Raw genomic sequence first — 22544 nt, forward strand, 5'->3', positions numbered from 1 at the left:
TTTCCCTAACCCTCTCACTTTGCACACCACCTCGACCAAAACACCCTATATCTGCCACTCTATCATCAAACACATTCAACAAACCTTCAAAATACTCACTCCATCTCCTCACATCACCACTACTTGTTATCACCTCCCCATTTGCGCCCTTCACTGAAGTTCCCATTTGCTCCCTTGTCTTACGCACTTTATTTACCTCCTTCCAGAACATCTTTTTATTCTCCCTAAAATTTAATGATACTCTCTCACCCCAACTCTCATTTGCCCTTTTTTTTCACCTCTCTTTCACCTTTCTCTTGACCTCTTGTCTCTTTCTTTTATACGTCTCCCACTCAACTGCATTTTTTCCCTGCAAAAATCGTCCAAATGCCTCTCTCTTCTCTTTCACTAATACTCTTACTTCTTCATCCCACCACTCACTACCCTTTCTAATCAACCCACCTCCCACTCTTCTCATGCCACAAGCATCTTTTGCGCTATCCATCACTGATTCCCTAAATACATCCCATTCCTCCCCCACTCCCCTTACTTCCATTGTTCTCACCTTTTTCCATTCTGTACTCAGTCTCTCCTGGTACTTCCTCACACAAGTCTCCTTCTCAAACTCACTTACTCTCACCACCCTCTTCACCCCAACATTCACTTTTTTTTTCTGAAAACCCATACAAATCTTCACCTTAGCCTCCACAAGATAATGATCAGACATCCCTCCAGTTGCACCTCTCAGCACATTAACATCCAAAAGTCTCTCTTTCGCGCGCCTGTCAATTAACACGTAATCCAATAACGCTCTCTGGCCATCTCTCCTACTTACATAAGTATACTTATATACTTATATGTATATATTATCATTACTATTATTTTTTCATACATATTCACCATTTCCCACATTAGTGAGGTAGCATTAAGAACAGAGGACTGAGCCTAAGAGGGAAAATCCTCACTTGGCCCCATTCTCTGTTCCTTGTTTTGAAAAAGTCAAAACTGGAGGGGAGGATTTCCAGCCCCCCGCTCCTTCCCCTTTTAGATGCCGTTTACGACACGCAGGGAATGTGTGGGAGGTATTCTTTCTCCCCTATCCCAAGGATAATTATTATTATTATCATATTATTATCATTATCATTATCATTATTATCATTATTATTTTTTTTTTTTTTTATACCTCGTCGCTGTCTCCCGCGTTTGCGAGGTAGCGCAAGGAAACAGACGAAAGAAATGGCCCAACCCCCCCCATACACATGTACATACACACGTCCACACACGCAAATATACATACCTACACAGCTTTCCATGGTTTACCCCGGACGCTTCACATGCCTTGATTCAATCCACTGACAGCACGTCAACCCCTGTATACCACATCGCTCCAATTCACTCTATTCCTTGCCCTCCTTTCACCCTCCTGCATGTTCAGGCCCCGATCACACAAAATCCTTTTCACTCCATCTTTCCACCTCCAATTTGGTCTCCCTCTTCTCCTCGTTCCCTCCACCTCCGACACATATATCCTCTTGGTCAATCTTTCCTCACTCATTCTCTCCATGTGCCCAAACCACTTCAAAACACCCTCTTCTGCTCTCTCAACCACGCTCTTTTTATTTCCACACATTTCTCTTACCCTTACGTTACTTACTCGATCAAACCACCTCACACCACACATTGTCCTCAAACATCTCATTTCCAGCACATCCATCCTCCTGCGCACAACTCTATCCATAGCCCACGTCTCGCAACCATACAACATTGTTGGAACCACTATTCCTTCAAACATACCCATTTTTGCTTTCCGGGATAATGTTCTCGACTTCCACACATTTTTCAAGGCTCCCAAAATTTTCGCCCCCTCCCCCACCCTATGATGCACTTCCGCTTCCATGGTTCCATCCGCTGACAGATCCACTCCCAGATATCTAAAACACTTCACTTCCTCCAGTTTTTCTCCATTCAAACTCACCTCCCAATTGACTTGACCCTCAACCCTACTGTACCTAATAACCTTGCTCTTATTCACATTTACTCTTAACTTTCTTCTTCCACACACTTTACCAAACTCCGTCACCAGCTTCTGCAGTTTCTCACATGAATCCGCCACCAGCGCTGTATCATCAGCGAACAACAACTGACTCACTTCCCAAGCTCTCTCATCCCCAACAGACTTCATACTTGCCCCTCTTTCCAAGACTCTTGCATTTACCTCCCTAACAACCCCATCCATAAACAAATTAAACAACCATGGAGACATCACACACCCCTGCCGCAAACCTACATTCACTGAGAACCAATCACTTTCCTCTCTTCCTACACGTACACATGCCTTACATCCTCGATAAAAACTTTTCACTGCTTCTAACAACTTGCCTCCCACACCATATATTCTTAATACCTTCCACAGAGCATCTCTATCAACTCTATCATATGCCTTCTCCAGATTCATAAATGCTACATACAAATCCATTTGCTTTTCTAAGTATTTCTCACATACATTCTTCAAAGCAAACACCTGATCCACACATCCTCTACCACTTCTGAAACCACACTGCTCTTCCCCAATCTGATGCTCTGTACATGCCTTCACCCTCTCAATCAATACCCTCCCATATAATTTACCAGGAATACTCAACAAACTTATACCTCTGTAATTTGAGCACTCACTCTTATCCCCTTTGCCTTTGTACAATGGCACTATGCACGCATTCCGCCAATCCTCAGGCACCTCACCATGAGTCATACATACATTAAATAACCTTACCAACCAGTCAACAATACAGTCACCCCCTTTTTTAATAAATTCCACTGCAATACCATCCAAACCTGCTGCCTTGCCGGCTTTCATCTTCCGCAAAGCTTTTACTACCTCTTCTCTGTTTACCAAATCATTTTCCCTAACCCTCTCACTTTGCACACCACCTCGACCAAAACACCCTATATCTGCCACTCTATCATCAAACACATTCAACAAACCTTCAAAATACTCACTCCATCTCCTTCTCACATCACCACTACTTGTTATCACCTCCCCATTTGCGCCCTTCACTGAAGTTCCCATTTGCTCCCTTGTCTTACGCACTTTATTTACCTCCTTCCAGAACATCTTTTTATTCTCCCTAAAATTTAATGATACTCTCTCACCCCAACTCTCATTTGCCCTTTTTTTTCACCTCTCTTTCACCTTTCTCTTGACCTCCTGTCTCTTTCTTTTATACGTCTCCCACTCAACTGCATTTTTTCCCTGCAAAAATCGTCCAAATGCCTCTCTCTTCTCTTTCACTAATACTCTTACTTCTTCATCCCACCACTCACTACCCTTTCTAATCAACCCACCTCCCACTCTTCTCATGCCACAAGCATCTTTTGCGCTATCCATCACTGATTCCCTAAATACATCCCATTCCTCCCCCACTCCCCTTACTTCCATTGTTCTCACCTTTTTCCATTCTGTACTCAGTCTCTCCTGGTACTTCCTCACACAAGTCTCCTTCCCAAACTCACTTACTCTCACCACCCTCTTCACCCCAACATTCACTTTTTTTTTCTGAAAACCCATACAAATCTTCACCTTAGCCTCCACAAGATAATGATCAGACATCCCTCCAGTTGCACCTCTCAGCACATTAACATCCTAAAGTCTCTCTTTCGCGCGCCTGTCAATTAACACGTAATCCAATAACGCTCTCTGGCCATCTCTCCTACTTACATAAGTATACTTATATACTTATATGTATATATTATCATTACTATTATTTTTTCATACATATTCACCATTTCCCACATTAGTGAGGTAGCATTAAGAACAGAGGACTGAGCCTAAGAGGGAAAATCCTCACTTGGCCCCATTCTCTGTTCCTTGTTTTGAAAAAGTCAAAACTGGAGGGGAGGATTTCCAGCCCCCCGCTCCTTCCCCTTTTAGATGCCGTTTACGACACGCAGGGAATGTGTGGGAGGTATTCTTTCTCCCCTATCCCAAGGATAATTATTATTATTATCATATTATTATCATTATCATTATCATTATTATCATTATTATTTTTTTTTTTTTTTTTTTATACCTCGTCGCTGTCTCCCGCGTTTGCGAGGTAGCGCAAGGAAACAGACGAAAGAAATGGCCCAACCCCCCCCATACACATGTACATACACACGTCCACACACGCAAATATACATACCTACACAGCTTTCCATGGTTTACCCCGGACGCTTCACATGCCTTGATTCAATCCACTGACAGCACGTCAACCCCTGTATACCACATCGCTCCAATTCACTCTATTCCTTGCCCTCCTTTCACCCTCCTGCATGTTCAGGCCCCAATCACACAAAATCCTTTTCACTCCATCTTTCCACCTCCAATTTGGTCTCCCTCTTCTCCTCGTTCCCTCCACCTCCGACACATATATCCTCTTGGTCAATCTTTCCTCACTCATTCTCTCCATGTGCCCAAACCACTTCAAAACACCCTCTTCTGCTCTCTCAACCACGCTCTTTTTATTTCCACACATCTCTCTTACCCTTACGTTACTTACTCGATCAAACCACCTCACACCACACATTGTCCTCAAACATCTCATTTCCAGCACATCCATCCTCCTGCGCACAACTCTATCCATAGCCCACGTCTCGCAACCATACAACATTGTTGGAACCACTATTCCTTCAAACATACCCATTTTTGCTTTCCGGGATAATGTTCTCGACTTCCACACATTTTTCAAGGCTCCTAAAATTTTCGCCCCCTCCCCCACCCTATGATCCACTTCCGCTTCCATGGTTCCATCCGCTGACAGATCCACTCCCAGACATCTAAAACACTTCACTTCCTCCAGTTTTTCTCCATTCAAACTCACCTCCCAATTGACTTGACCCTCAACCCTACTGTACCTAATAACCTTGCTCTTATTCACATTTACTCTTAACTTTCTTCTTCCACACACTTTACCAAACTCCGTCACCAGCTTCTGCAGTTTCTCACATGAATCCGCCACCAGCGCTGTATCATCAGCGAACAACAACTGACTCACTTCCCAAGCTCTCTCATCCCCAACAGACTTCATACTTGCCCCTCTTTCCAAGACTCTTGCATTTACCTCCCTAACAACCCCATCCATAAACAAATTAAACAACCATGGAGACATCACACACCCCTGCCGCAAACCTACATTCACTGAGAACCAATCACTTTCCTCTCTTCCTACACGTACACATGCCTTACATCCTCGATAAAAACTTTTCACTGCTTCTAACAACTTGCCTCCCACACCATATATTCTTAATACCTTCCACAGAGCATCTCTATCAACTCTATCATATGCCTTCTCCAGATTCATAAATGCTACATACAAATCCATTTGCTTTTCTAAGCATTTCTCACATACATTCTTCAAAGCAAACACCTGATCCACACATCCTCTACCACTTCTGAAACCACACTGCTCTTCCCCAATCTGATGCTCTGTACATGCCTTCACCCTCTCAATCAATACCCTCCCATATAATTTACCAGGAATGCTCAACAAACTTATACCTCTGTAATTTGAGCACTCACTCTTATCCCCTTTGCCTTTGTACAATGGCACTATGCACGCATTCCGCCAATCCTCAGGCACCTCACCATGAGTCATACATACATTAAATAACCTTACCAACCAGTCAACAATACAGTCACCCCCTTTTTTTATAAATTCCACTGCAATACCATCCAAACCTGCTGCCTTGCCGGCTTTCATCTTCCGCAAAGCTTTTACTACCTCTTCTCTGTTTACCAAATCATTTTCCCTAACCCTCTCACTTTGCACACCACCTCGACCAAAACACCCTATATCTGCCACTCTGTCATCAGACACATTCAACAAACCTTCAAAATACTCATTCCATCTCCTTCTCACATCACCACTACTTGTTATCACCTCCCCATTTACGCCCTTCACTGAAGTTCCCATTTGCTCCCTTGTCTTACGCACCCTATTTACCTCCTTCCAGAACATCTTTTTATTCTCCCTAAAATTTACTGATAGTCTCTCACCCCAACTCTCATTTGCCCTTTTTTTCACCTCTTGCACCTTTCTCTTGACCTCTTGTCTCTTTCTTTTATACTTCTCCCACTCAATTGCATTTTTTCCCTGCAAAAATCGTCCAAATGCCTCTCTCTTCTCTTTCACTAATACTCTTACTTCTTCATCCCACCACTCACTACCCTTTCTAAACAGCCCACCTCCCACTCTTCTCATGCCACAAGCATCTTTTGCGCAATCCATCACTGATTCCCTAAATACATCCCATTCCTCCCCCACTCCCCTTACTTCCATTGTTCTCACCTTTTTCCATTCTGTACACAGTCTCTCCTGATACTTCCTCACACAGGTCTCCTTCCCAAGCTCACTTACTCTCACCACCTTCTTCACCCCAACATTCACTCTTCTTTTCTTTATTATTATTATTATTATTATTATTATTATTATTATTATTATTATTATTATCATTATTATTATTATTATCATTATCATTATTTTCATCATTATTATTATTATCATTACTATTACTATATTTATATTTTATCTATTTTGCTTTGTCGCTGTCTCCCGCGTTTGCGAGGTAGCGCAAGGAAACAGACGAAAGAAATGGCCCAATCCACCCCCATACACATGTATATATATACACGTCCCCACACGCAAATATACATACCCATACATCTTAAGGTACCCATATATATACACACACAGACATATACATGTATACACATGCACACAATTCACACTGTCTGCCTTTATTCATTCCCATCACCACCTCACCACACATGGAATACCATCCCCCTTCCCCCTCATGTGTGCGAGGTAGTGCTAGGAAAAGACAACAAAGGCCCCACTCGTTCACACTCAGTCTCCAGCTGTCATGCAATAATGCCCGAAACCACAGCTCCTCCTCCACATCCAGGCCCCACAGAAATTTCCATGGTTTACCCCAGACGTTTCACATGCCCTGATTCAATCCATTGACAGCACGTCGACCCCAGTGTACTACATCGATCCAATTCACTCTATTCCTTGCCCTCCTTTCACCCTCCTGCATGTTCAGGCCCCGATCACTCAAAATCTTTTTCACTCCATCTTTCCACCTCCAATTTGGTTCCCTCCACCTCCGACACATATATCCTCTTGGTCAATCTTTCCTCACTCATTCTCTCCATGTGCCCAAACCATTTCAAAACACCCTCTTCTGCTCTCTCAACCATGCTCTTCTTATTTCCACACATCTCTCTTACCCTTGCATTACTTACTTGATCAAACCACCTCACACCACATATTGTCCTCAAACATCTCATTTCCAGCACATCCACCCTCCTGCACACAACTCTATCCATAGCCCACGCCTCGCAACCATACAACATTGTTGGAACCACTATTCCTTCAAACATACCCATTTTTGCTTTCCGAGATAATGTTCTCGACTTCCAAACATTCTTCAAGGCTCCCAGGATTTTCGCCCCCTCCCCCACCCTACGATTCACTTCCGCTTCCATGGTTCCATCCGCTGCCAGATCCACTCCCAGATATCTAAAACACTTTACTTCCTCCAGTTTTTCTCCATTCAAACTTTCTTCCCAATTGACTTGACCCTCAACCCTACTGTACCTAATAACCTTGCTCTTATTCACATTTACTCTTAACTTTCTTCTTTCACACACTTTACCAAACTCAGTCACCAGCTTCTGCAGTTTCTCACATGAATCAGCCACCAGCGCTGTATCATCAGCGAACAACAACTGACTCACTTCCCAAGCTCTCTCATCCCCAACAGACTTCATACTTGCTCCTCTTTCCAAAACTCTTGCATTCACCTCCCTAACAACCCCATCCATAAATAAATTAAACAACCATGGAGACATCACACACCCCTGCCGTAAACCTACATTCACTGAGAACCAATCACTTTCCTCTCTTCCTACACGTACACATGCCTTACATCCTCGATAAAAACTTTTCACTGCTTCTAACAACTTGCCTCCCACACCATATACTCTTAATACCTTCCACAGAGCATCTCTATCAACTCTATCATATGCCTTCTCCAGATCCATAAATGCTACATACAAATCCATTTGCTTTTCTAAGTATTTCTCACATACATTCTTCAAAGCAAACACCTGATCCACATATCCTCTACCACTTCTGAAACCACACTGCTCTTCCCCAATCTGATGCTCTGTACATGCCTTCACCCTCTCAATCAATACCCTCCCATATAATTTACCAGGAATACTCAACAAACTTATACCTCTGTAATTTGAGCACTCACTCTTATCCCCTTTGCCTTTATACAATGGCACTATGCATGCATTCCGCCCATCCTTAGGCACCTCACCATGAATCATACATACATTGAATAACCTTACCAACCAGTCAACAATACAGTCACCCCCTATTACTATTACTATTATCATTATTATTATTACTATCATTATTATTCTTTCTTTCTTTCATACTATTCGCCATTTCCCTTGTTAGCAAGGTAGCGTTAAGAACGGAGGACTGGGCCTTTGAGGGAATATCCTCACCTGGCCCCCTTCTCTGTTCCTTCTTTTGGAAAATGAAAAAAAAACGAGAGGGGAGGATTTCCAGCCACCCACTCCCTCCCCTTTTAGTCGCCTTCTACGACACGCAGAGAATATGTGGGAAGCATTCTTTCTCCCCTATCCCCTATGATTATTATTCATTTATTTATTTATTTATTTTGCTTTGTCGCTGTCTCCCGTGTTAGCGAGGTAGTGCAAGGAAACAGACGAAAGAATGGCCTGATCCATTATCATTATCATTATCTTTATCATACATGATCACCATTTCCTGCTTCAGCAAGGTAGCACCAGGAAACATGATGAAATTGTCAACATATAAACATATACATAAAGATACATACACATACATAGACATATACATATATACACATGTACGTATTCATACTTGTTTGCCTTCATCCATTCCCAGCAACACTTTGCCCCACAGGAAACAGCATCGCCACCCCCTGCATCAGTGAGGTAGTGTCAGGAAAACAGACAAAAGCCACATATATTCACACTCAGTCTCTAGCTGTCATGTGTACTGCACCGGAACCACAGCTTCCTATTCACATCCAGGTCCCACAGACCTTTCCACGGTTTACCCCAGACATTTCACATGCCCTGGTTCAGTCCACTGACAGCATGTCAACCCTGATATATACAATATTCATTCCTCTGCAACTGTACCTGCATTCATGATCTACTCCTCTTTCCTGCCATTCAATAAAATGGATATCAAAGTCACCAGTCCATTTCATCAGCACGTCAGGTTTCTCTAATCCCTTCAAAATTTCTTCAATTTTTAGTAAAATTATTCTAATGTCATCTAGTTTTGTTTTTGGTGGTCTAAATTAGTCCACATTTACAGTAACTCACGTTCATTGTGTGTTTTCCTTCTAACCTATCATTGACATACATTGAGAGAGAAAGGAATCCTTACTTGAGCAGTAAAATCCCAGCCATCCTCCAACAGCACCATAACAGATGCACTAAGCAGGTCTATGAGGTCCACTATAGCTCCAGAAACTTGAAGTAGAGATTCTATCTGGTTTAGCCACTCACTGCTCTCAATTGCCCTGAAATATCAGAAAAAATGGGTCAACTCAATTCATTCTTCACATATAGCAGACCAAACACTGACTCCTAGGATTTATGATAATTATCACTCTTGGTAATCCTCCTAAAATATGATGTTTACCATCACTGGTCTAACGGTCTTTCCAAAATACAATATCACCACCACTATACATTCATTACTACCATTCATATGAAGCTACCCAATCTCAAAATTTACCATCATTATTTTTATGAGTCAACAATGATTATAGCAATCCCATTAACTTTCAGAAATTTGTACTAGAGCCATTCTAAATTAAAAGCAATCTAATATGACTGCAAAGAAAGTTTGAGAATCATAACCTCTCCATTCATGACAATGATGGGAATATACAAAAACAAGAATTATAATACTATACTAATACTGATTTTCTATATCTAGTAGCCTTGCCCACCTTAGCACAAACAAACAAGCGGCTCATCTGCACACATGCGCTATCTATCTGTCTATCTATGTCCTGGTTAACCTCACTGACAGCACATTACAACATTAATCTAACTCCTTCTAGCCCATGAACTCCTCTCACCTTCCTGAATATTCAATTCCTGATACCGCACAGCCTGCTCTATATCATCCTTTCATCCATCTTTCTTGGTCTCCCTCCTTTCCCTTGTTTCCTTTACTTGTGACAAGTAGATCTTCTCTGTCATTCTTGTTTTGTTACCAAACGCAGTCAGATTACACTTTTTTGTTACACTGATGTGCCAAGGACAACTGAAACCCTAATCGTAGTCATCTCATTAATGCTAGCTGAAGCCAAACCATTTAATTGACCAACACCTTCAGGTGGATGAACAGCTGGGTTGACTGTGGACAGACTGTTGCAACCAGGATTCAAACATATGTGCTCAGCTCTGGGAAGCCAGTAAAAATATGTCACAGTGAGGAACACTAATTACAATAACATGGTCGTCCATGCCTTACTTCTATACCTACTTAACACTCCTATTCCTTATATGATAAATCCAACCCACACCACAAATCATCCTTGGGCATTTCATTTCCAGTACATCTACCCTTTTCCTTTCTTTTGTGTTTACTACCAAAACACATCCATAAAACACTATTTGAACTACTACACTCTTGGCACAAACCCATTGCTGTTCTAACATACACAGCTCTCTCTCCATCCACATGCTCCTTAAAGCACCAAGAACCTTAGCTCCCTCTCCCACTCTTTGATTCATTTCAGCCCCATGGTTTCATCCAGTGGTGTATTAAGAATTCTCAGGCTCTAGTGCCAAAATGTTTACCACACCATCCTTATCAGATCTTTGAAAAATGTAATGAGACCATATACAGTAAATACTGTATACATGTATATCTAAAGAAAATCAGACAAGCTTTACCAAATTTCAAATTTCCGGTAAATTAAACAGTCATAAAGTCATGGTGATAATTCCAGGTTAATCAGACCTCATCTTCAGAGTCCTACCGAAATATTGGGCCCTGGGATTAAGGAAAGTCAGATCATCTCATTTACAGGCTCCCTCCCTAAGAGATCAGACCCTAGCATGCATAAGTAAAGAAAGTTAGATCTTCTCATTTATAGGCCTTCCAGGTACCTGGGCCCTGGGATAATTTATGGAATGTTGAACCTTCTCATTTTCTGAGCCTAAAAGGCTATCAGCCTCTGCAATAATTGAAGGAACATTGGATTTTTCATTTTTAGGACCCCCAAATGAATGGAACCTGGGACCTGGTCTGGCAACTTTCTCCTTACACACACACTCCCAAACTCTGTTACCAGCTTCTGAAGTTTCCTTTAGGAATTTCCCATTATAAGCAGAAAATAGGCAAGTGAGGACAGGAGTGAGCTTAGAAATACATTCCTTTAAGAATTAGGGAGATATGCCATCTGTACAAGACATTTTGTCCACCTGGAGCCAGGAGACTGCTAGTAATAATCCACTTCTATTTGTCTACTTTCTTCCTAATACACATCAATCTTGAGCTCACTTTCTTATGCTCTTTAACGCAATCACACAACTCCTTCACCAACAATGCCACCCTCTTCCTTACTCCTACCTTCACACTAAACCAAGACTTAACCCCCTGAACATTCCCAAACCATTTTATCCCCTTCATCTTCAAGAAAGTCTCCCTCAAGTCAAGATATCCAAGTTCCTCCCATTAAAAAGAAAACTTGTCTCTTCATCTTGGTTATGTCCATAAACATTCAAACTCCATAGCATGAGCCTTCAGGAGATATTGTTGATTAGTTCTTTCTTCTGCTTCTGTTTTTGTAAACTGATAACACAAAGAGGTTAGGGTAACCAAGCTCCCACTCCAGCCTCTATCAGTTGGCTCTTACAAAATGTAGGAGATACATGGGTAGTTTTCTTATTAGAATATCCCCAAGGATAAAGGAATTCATTGATTTAGGATACACATCCACACACGCAAATATACATACCTATACATCTCAACGTATACATATATATACATACACAGACATATACATACATACACATGTACATAATTCATACTGTCTGCCTTTATTCATTCCCACTGCCACCTCGCCACACATGAAATATCAACCCCCTCCCCTCGCATGTGCGTGAGGTAGTGCTAAGAAAAGGCAACAAAGGCCACATTCATTCACACTCAGTCTCTAGCTGTCATGTATAATGCACCAAAACCACAGCTCCCTTTCCACATCCAGGCCCCACAGAACTTTCCATGGTTTATCCCAGACGCTTCACATGCCCTGATTCAATCCATCGAGAGCACGTCGACCCCGGTATACCACATCGTTCTAATTCACTCTATTCCTTGCACGCCTTTCACCCTCCAACATGTTCAGGCCCCGATCACTCAAAATCTTTTTCACTCCATCCTTCCACCTCCAATTTGGTCTCACACTTTTCCTTGTTCCCTCCACCTCTGACACATATATCCTCTTTCTCAATCTTTCCTCACTCATTCTCTCCATGTGACCAAACCATTCAAAACACCCTCCTCTGCTCTCTCAACCACACTCTTTTTATTACCACACATCTCTCTGTGGTATCATCAGTGAACAACAACTGACTCATTTCCCAAGCTCTCTCATCCACAACAGACTGCATACTTGCCCATCTTTCCAAAACTCTTGCATTCACCTCCCTAACAACCCCATCGATAACCAAATCAAACAACCATGGAGACATCACGCACCCCTGCCGCAAACCAACATTCACTGAGAACCAATCACTTTCCTTTCTTCTTACTCGTACACATGCCTTGCATCCTCGATAAAAACTTTTCACTGCTTCTAACAATCTGCCTCCTAAACCATATATTCGTAATACCTTCCGCAGAGAATCTCTATCAACTCTATCATATGCCTTCTCCAGATCCATAAATGCTAATACAAATCCATTTGCTTTTCTAAGTATTTCTCACATACATTCTTCAAAGCAAACACCTGATCCACACATCCTATACCACTTCTGAAACCACACTGCTCTTCCCCAGTCTGATACTCTGTACATATCTTCACCCTCTCAATCAATACCCTCCCATATAATTTCCCAGGAATATTCAACAAACTTATACCTCTGCAATTTGAGCACTCACCTTTATCCCCTATGCCTTTGTACAATGTCACTATGCATGCATTCCCCCAATCCTTATATATATATATATATATATATATATATATATATATATATATATATATATATATATGTATATATATATATATATATAACAAATTAAACAACCATGGAGACATCACACACCCCTGCCGCAAACCTACATTCACTGAGAACCAATCACTTTCCTCTCTTCCTACACGTACACATGCCTTACATCCTCGATAAAAACTTTTCACTGCTTCTAACAACTTGCCTCCCACACCATATATTCTTAATACCTTCCACAGAGCATCTCTATCAACTCTATCATATGCCTTCTCCAGATCCATAAATGCTACATACAAATCCATTTGCTTTTCTAAGTATTTCTCACATACATTCTTCAAAGCAAACACCTGATCCACACTTCCTCTACCACTTCTGAAACCACACTGCTCTTCCCCAATCTGATGCTCTGTACATGCCTTCACCCTCTCAATCAATACCCTCCCATATAATTTACCAGGAATACTCAACAACTGTAATTTGAGCACTCACTCTTATCCCCATTGCCTTTGCACAACGGCACTATGCACGCATTCCGCCAATCCTCAGGCACCTCACCATGAGTCATACATACATTAAATAACCTTACCAACCAGTCAACAATACAGTCACCCCCTTTTTCAATAAATTCCACTGCAATACCATCCAAACCTGCTGCCTTGCCGGCTTTCATCTTCCGCAAAGCTTTTACTACCTCTTCTCTGTTTACCAAATCATTTTCCCTAACCCTCTCACTTTGCACACCACCTCGACCAAGACATCCTATATCTGCCACTCTATCATCAAACACATTCAACAAACCTTCAAAATACTCACTCCATCTCCTTCTCACATCACCACTACTTGTTATCACCTCCCTATTAGCACCCTTCACTGAAGTTCCCATTTGCTCCCTTGTCTTATGCACTTTATTTACCTCCTTCCAGAACATCTTTTTATTTTCCCTAAAATTCAATGATACTCTCTCACCCCAACTCTCATTGCCCTCTTTTTCACCTCTTGCATCTTTCTCTTGACCTCCTGTCTCTTTCTTTTATACATCTCCCACTCAATTGCATTTTTTCCCTGCAAAAATCGTCCAAACGCCTCTCTCTTCTCTTTCACTAATAATCTTACTTCTTCATCCCACCACTCACTACCCTTTCTAATCAACCCACCTTCCACGCTTCTCATGCCACAAGCATCTTTTGCGCAATCCATCACTGATTCCCTAAATACATTCCATTCCTCCCCCACTCCCCTTACTTCCATTGTTCTCACCTTTTTCCATTCTGCACTCAGTCTCTCCTGGTACTTCCTCACACAAGTCTCCTTCCCAAGCTCACTTACTCTCTCACTACCCTCTTCACCCCAACATTCACTCTTCTTTTCTGAAAACCCATACAAATTTTCACCTTAGCCTCCACAAGATAATGATCAGACATCCCTCCAGTTGCACCTCTCAGCACTTTACATCCAAAAGTCTCTCTTTCGCGCGCCTGTCGATTAACACGTAATCCAATAACGCTCTCTGGCCATCTCTCCTACTTACATACGTATACTTATGTATATCTAGCTTTTTAAACCAGGTATTCCCAATCACCAGTCCTTTTTCAGCACATATATCTACAAGCTCTTCACCATTTCCATTTACGGCACTGAACACCCCATGTATATCAATTATTCCCTCAACTGCCACATTACTCACCTTTGCATTCAAATCACCCATCACTATAACCCGGTCTTGTGCATCAAAACCACTAACACACTCATTCAGCTGCTCCCAAAACACTTGCCTCTCATGATCTTTCTTCTCATGCCCAGGTGCATACGCACCAATAATCACCCATCTCTCTCCATCAACTTTCAGTTTTACCCATATTAATCGAGAATTTACTTTCTTACATTCTATCACATACTCCCACAACTCCTGTTATATATATATATATATATATATATATATATATATATATATATATGTATATATTTTTTTTTCTTTTTTTCTTTTTTTTTTTGCCGCTGTCTCCCGCGTTTGCGAGGTAGTGCAAGGAAACAGACGAAAGAAATGGCCCAACCCACCCCCATACACATGTATATACATACATCCACACACACAAATATACATACCTACAGAGCTTTCCATGGTTTACCCCAGATGCTTCACATGCCCTGATTCAATCCACTGACAGCACGTCAACCCCGGTATACTACATCGATCCAATTCACTCTATTCCTTGCCCTCCTTTCACCCTCCTGCATGTTCAGGCCCCGCTCACTCAAAATCTTTTTCACTCCATCTTTCCACCTCCAATTTGGTCTCCCACTTCTCCTCGTTCCCTCCACCTCCGACACATATATCCTCTTGGTCAATCTTTCCTCACTCATTCTCTCCATGTGCCCAAACCATTTCAAAACACCCTCTTCTGCTCTCTCAACCATGCTCTTTTTATTTCCACACATCTCTCTTACCCTTACGTTACTTACTCGATCAAACCACCTCACACCACACATTGTCCTCAAACATCTCATTTCCAACACATCCATCCTCCTGCGCACAACTCTATCCATAGCCCACGCCTCGCAACCATACAACATTGTTGGAACCACTATTCCTTCAAACAAAGCCATTTTTGCTCTATATATATACATATATATATCACTAACAGTAAATGATACCTACATTCAAAATATAACAGTTATAATATCCTCAAACAATAATAATCACACTCGGTGAGTACATGAATTCTTCTATACTCTAATATATACTGTACACATCACTGTTTAGTTCACAAGCAAGTCAAGACATACCTGAAGAAGGACTGCTCTGGCTCAGCAGCAGGTGAAGAAGGTATGCAGGCTCTCATTAACTTCTTGAATGAGGATTTAATCTGACGTACCTCTGTGTAGTCCACTGGGATGAATTCTGTTTTGTGGTAAGCGTCAGTCTTGATGCCCTGATATACCACAAGATATGACTGATTTTAATATATTTTCACTAAATGACTTTAGGTCATTTTCTTGCAAGTTCCAGCTGGAAAATATTCAGATTAGAGTAATAAACCAACTCAGGGATATTTTGTTTCCCTTTGTACTCATTTAAAGGAGAGAATGACAAAACCCTCACTGGGTCCTGGAAATTTTTATTTTCATCAAAAGCTATCAAAGTTTCAGGCTCGATTGTCAAGTCTGACTTTAATCATAAGAGATGGTCACTAGAGCACAATTGTTTACGGATAATGTAGCATTTGCATCCTGCTCGGAAAATGGGATATTGTGTTATCACACAAAGATAGAGATTATACAGATTTAAGTTTCAATCACATCAAAGGTCTTGCATCTCTTACAGTATCCTTATATATCTGGGTCACAGAAAGATCACCATTTAAGTTAGATGTCAAGAATGTAACAGTCTTGAGTTCTAGTTCCAATACATTATACTAATTCTTTGAGAGTACTGGATATATGATTATGAAATAAAATCTATTTACTGGCATTTTACATTGCAAAATGCATCTCTATATACCCCACAAGTAACTTTCTGTTCATCATGCTGCTTCACTCCATCTCTCACAGTCTCAGTATATGTAATCTACATCTTTACACTTCCTATGACACCAAAGAATGATTCTGGTGCAAGCTTTTTGAAATATTCTAATAAAATAAATTTTTGCAGATTCATCAAGAGATAAATTCCTATTGCAAATATGGGGTGCAATCAAAAAGGTCTAAGACCTGGCCTTTATTTAAAAGAATTGAGTGCATATGCATTTTCACTAGCAGTCTCCCTCAGAGTAATGTCCCTCTGATGGTATGTCAGCGCTCCAATGATTCTGCCACCAATGGAAGTAATTCTGGAAGTCTTCAATTGTGAATTGATCGAGTAGTAAGAGGAGTATCAGGGGTGAAGGAATGTTAGAGTTATCCACATTAGGGTTAGAAGTGAAACAAGAACCAAAAAGAATTGCTCTATACATCTCTACATCTCTGCTATAACATGAATGAGGTAATGCCACTTACTTTTATCAACAAATAAAAATATGAGAAAGGAATGAAGGAAAACTCAGCATTAATGAGTATGAAAACAAAGAAATATATAAACATAAATAAAATTTTTTGATAAGGATAATTATCTACATTTTCATCAACGTACCTTAATCTGTGTTTTTTCACCAAACACATAGAGAGCAGCTTTGTGGAAGGATTGTACCGCTTCGGAGCCAGTGTCGGATGAATCAACAGAGAGTCGTGGTCCCGTGCTAATACTGGAACGAAGGGCAGGGGTGGTTGTAGGATAGTGGCGGAGGGTCCCAAGGGTCCCTCCTGCACCACCACCGGACAGCATGCCCGGTCGTGACCCACGCATGGACCCCCACCGCCCCATCCTGCCAGTACCCTTGCCCCCGCTTGTCCTGATAAAACGGGCAGGGGGGAAGGTCAGTACAAACAACAGCAGGCCACCTGGGAGACCTGACTGAGTGACTGGCTGCCCGGATGTTGAGGAGGTGAGGTCAGGAAGAGGAGGATGTGGTAAGGCATGCTGGTATAAAGCAGAAAATGGAAAGAAACAGGAAGAGCAAGTTGTCTTAGGTCAGCTCACAGCATGACATTAAAGGGAAAAGTTACCAAAATAATATGTTATGATCAAGCAAGTGTCTTTCAATCCTAGAGTCTATACTGTTTTCCTGTCAAAGCAAATACCAAAAAGCTACAGCCAACATAGCAACAGCCTTAGAAAATAATCAGTCAGCGAGAAAAAAAGAAACTGTCATATCTAAAACAGAAGCAAATCCAAAAGTCATAGCACAGGTTCATTCATTAGACTGAGATGTGCTTTTTGTGCGTGAGGATAACTCTTGATATTGCAAGCCAGGATATGCTTCCATGTTTATGGTAATACCTGTATCAAGATGGTAACACCTGTATCATAATGGGAATTCCATCCATACTAAATCAGCTTGGTCAAGGGCCTTATAGTGTAGACATATCTATCCTTATTTTTGTATCTATTTTCTCTTTCCTGTGTCTGTGAGGTAGTGCTAAAAAAAAAAAAAGCATCATTTGCTCACATCCACTTAATTGTTATCATGTATAACACACCAGAACCAGAACTCCATCTACAACCAAGCCCCACACACCTCTCTGTAGTTTTTCCTGACCATTTCATATAGCCTGGATAGGCAGACAAAAAAGGTATAAGTATCAAAATTTGAGGGGGCAAAGAGAAATGAGAGACTGAATCAGAAGTGGAAGGATGGAGTGACAAAGGTTTAGAGTGTTTGGGACTTTGGGAGTGTGCACCAGACAGAGTGACCTGAAGCTATGTGGTAAACATTGATCAACATGCTGTCAACAGACTAATCCAGGGAACATGAAGCAGTTGAGAAACAACAATGGGTATGTAGGGCCTAGGTGAGGACTGGGGAATCTTGGCACTACCTAACTAATGTGGGAAACAGTAAACAAGTATAAAGGCAAAACACTACTTCACATTTATTCCCTGCATGTCATATATGGTGACTAAAAGGGTGGGAGCAAGGTGCTGGAAACACTTTCCTCTATGTATTTTGATCGATAATGGCTGGAACTGAAGAAAAAACAAAGATATGAGTGTTCATCCTCTCGAAAGCTCAGGTTGGGGTGTGTCTGAATGTGTATGTAACCAGAATGAGAGGGGAGATAGGTAGTATATTTGAGGAAAGTTAACTGGATGTTTTAACTCTGAGTGAAATGAAGATTAAGGAGAAGAGGATAACTTGGAAAAGAAGTGTGTGGGAAGAGCTAACAGGAATGATTATGTGCAGAATAGCAAAAATGAGAGTATAAGTACCTTGGGGACTGGGTGGGGAACGGGAGATATTTAGAGAAACAGTGCTTACATGTGAGAGAAAAGTGTGTGGCATGCAGGAGGTCAGAGGTAGACAGGTGAAAAAGGGTAGCAAGTGGTGGGATGAGGAAGTTAAGTTGCTAGTGGAAGAGAAAAGAGAGGTGTATGGGTGTTAAAGGCAGGAGAGGAGTGAAAGTGATTGGGAGATGTATAAGAAAAAGTGGCAGGAGGTCAAGAGGAATGTGCAGGTCCTGAAAGAAGGCACAAATGAGAGTTGGGGAGGTGGGTATCAGCAAACTTCAAGGAAAACAAGAAAATGTTTTGAAAAAAGGTTAATAATGAGATAAAACCAAGAGAAAGTATAAATTGGTAAATGGGGCAAATGAAAAAGTGGTAACAGACAGAAAAGATGTAGCATTTTGAAGGATGTTGAACATGTTTGATGATACAGTGGCAGATGTGGAATGTTTTGGACAGAAAGGTATGCAGAGGGAGAGAGTCATGGCAAGGGGTTTAGTGAAAAGAGAAGATGCTGTGAAAGCTTAGCATTAGATGAAGTGCAGTAAAATGGCTGGAGTAGATGGGACTGCATGTGAATTTCTCATGAAAGGGAGAGATTGTCTTACTGATTGGTTAGGTAAGATTTTCAGTGTATGTATGGCTCATGGTGAGGTTCCTAGGGCTTGGCAGAATGCCTATATCATGCTGTTTTATCAAAGCAAGGGGAAGAAACTAAATATGCAAATTACAGAGGTATACAATTGTTTAGTGTACTTAGTAAGCATTATAGGAAAGTGGGACTGGGAGGATGGTGACATGCACAGAGGAACAATGTAATTTCAAAAGTGTAAGAGGATATTTGCATCAGGTGCTTCTCTGGATAATGTACATGGCAAATACCTACAGAAACAGAGGGATTTGTATAAGGTTTTTACAGATCTGGAGAACACATGTTATGAGGTTGTTAGAGATGCTCTGTGGAGAGTGTTTTGTATATATGGTGTGGGAGGAAAGCTACCAAAAGCAGTGGGGAGCTTTTTACCAAAAACATAAGGCACATGTGCGTTTTGTAAGAGAGAAGGGTGAGTGGTTCCAGGTAAAGGTGGATCTCCAGCTGCAGTATATAATGTCTCCATAGTCTGTAGTCTGTCAGGGGTAGATCTTGGGAGGTGAATCAGTTACTGATGATGATGGTGTCAGATATCAGTGAAAAATTACAAAAGCTAGTATTTATGTTAAAGACAGTTTATTATGAAAGAAAGTTAAAAGCAAATGTGAGTAAAAGCAAGTAATTAGGTTTAGCAGTGAAGGCAGACTGGTTATTAGGAGTAAGAGTCTGCACAACGAGTACCTGGAGGAAGTGGAGTGTTCCAGATACCTGGAAATGGATATGAAAGCAAATGGAACCTGGAAGCTAAAGTGAGCCACAGAGTGGGTTTAGGGACTTAGGTTCGTTAAGCAATGAGGAAATGTGTGGAAAGAGAGGTCAATTAAACATTTATGGGGGCAAAGGTGTACACATATGATTGTTCAGTGGTTTCACTGGTGTTGTATGGATGTGAGGTGTGGGCCATAGATAAGAATATATAGAAGAGGGTGGATATGCTGGAAGTGAAATGTAAGAGGACAATATGTGGTGTGAGGAGGGTTAACCAAATAAGAAATGACAGGGTAAGAAGGATGTGTGGTAATAAGAAGAGCATGTATGAGACTATTGAAGAGGGTGTGCAACAATGATTAGGACATACAGATAGGACAATTAATTGGAGGATGATGAAGAGGATATTTTATGTCAGAAGTGTATAGAACATGGAGAAGGGAGAAACCAAGAATGAGGTGAAAGGAAAGAGGGATAGAAGATTTGGGAGTTTGAGACCTGAACATGCAGGAGGATGGGAGGCATGCAAGGGACAGATCAAACTGGAACAATGCAATAAACAGGGGGTGACAAGCTGTCAATGAGCTGTGGTTTTGATGCATTACACATGACAGTTAGAAAAAAGATGTTAGCATATGAGACCTTTCTTTGGCTGTTCCTGTCACTTCCTCACAAACATGGGAAACCACAAATAAGTATGAAAAAATGAAAACTAAGTACATATTACTTCAGGACCCCTTCTCCAGGACCTCCTACAGCCCCAAAGATGTGCTACAATCAGCAGGAGGGAAAAGTTATCTAAATTCATTCAATGAAGTTATTTATTAATGATATAGTAGTATACATAGAAAAATGATGTTATTTATCAATGACATAGTAGTATACATAACTATGCATTCATAATGTCTGCACATGATCATACATAATATCTGGGTACACAAAGTCAACACTCTTACACATAGATGTCTCAATAAGCATCCTCCAGGATACTTACTGTGGCACACTTTTGATGAAATATGCTTCCAAGTCTTTGAAAATTCACTAAAAAATTCAATTATCATTCTACATACACCTTTTCATTCAAAAGAGAGCAATAACCTTTTGTGAAGAATGTATTATCAAAAATACTGTTAAAGAGAAATATCCTATATTACAGGAAAGTGTCACAATAAAAATGTTGCATCAGTCAGTGCACAGTCCAACCAGCTATTCATCCTCCCTTACGGGTTGGATGATAAATTGGATACCTGGTCTACGTTAGGGTATGTATGTATGTATATATTCTATCAATCTATATTATACATAATCGCTGTTGCCCACATCAGCAAGGTAGCGTGGGCACACACATATACATAAATGCCCACATATACATACATATACATACACATACACAGATATTACATACATACACATGTACATATTCATACTTGCATGACTTCATCCATTCTTGTCGCTACCCCACCTCAAAGGAAATAGCATTGCTACCCCCTGTTTCAATGAGGTAATGTCTTGAAAACAGACAAAAAGGGCCACATTTGTTCACACTCAGTCTCTAGCTGTCATGCGTAATGCATCGAAACCACAGCTCCCTATCCACATCCAGGCCCCACAGACCTTTCCATGGTTTATCCCAGACGTTTCACATGCATTGGTTCAGTCCAATGACAGCATGTTGACCCCGGTATACCATATCGTTCTAATTTGCTCTATTCCTTGCATGCTTCTCACCCTCCTGTATGTTCAGGCCCTGATCACCCAAATCTCTTTCAATCCATCCTTCCACCTCCAATTTAGTTTCCTGCTTCTCCTTGTTTCCTCCACCTCTGACACATATATCCTCTTTGTCAACGTTTCCTCACTCGTTCTCTCCATATCTCCAAACCATTTCAACACACCCTCTTCTGCTCTCTCAACCATACTCTCTTTATTACCACACATCTCTTACCCTTTCATTACTTACTCGATCAAACCACCTCACACCATATATTGTCCTCAAGCATTTCCTTTCCAAAACATCCACCTTCCTCCATACAACCCTATCTATAGCCCATGCCTTACAACCATATTATACTGTTGTA

General features: G+C 41.1%; 1 protein-coding gene across 2 annotated transcripts in view; it reads right to left on the reverse strand.

Moving 5' to 3' along the window:
- Positions 1-22544, reverse strand: part of Sbf (SET domain binding factor) — a 209704-nt gene that overhangs the window by 46401 nt on the left and 140759 nt on the right. For both annotated transcript variants that reach the window (XM_071674009.1, XM_071674008.1), the window contains 3 exons: positions 17415-17673; positions 16073-16218; positions 9483-9618 (listed from right to left, as the gene is read on the reverse strand). In XM_071674009.1, the coding sequence (XP_071530110.1) occupies positions 9483-9618; positions 16073-16218; positions 17415-17673 (541 nt within the window). The remainder of the gene's footprint in view (positions 1-9482; positions 9619-16072; positions 16219-17414; positions 17674-22544) is intronic.

The sequence above is a fragment of the Panulirus ornatus genome, chromosome 19, assembly GCF_036320965.1.
Source record: "Panulirus ornatus isolate Po-2019 chromosome 19, ASM3632096v1, whole genome shotgun sequence".
Lineage (NCBI taxonomy): Eukaryota > Metazoa > Arthropoda > Malacostraca > Decapoda > Palinuridae > Panulirus > Panulirus ornatus.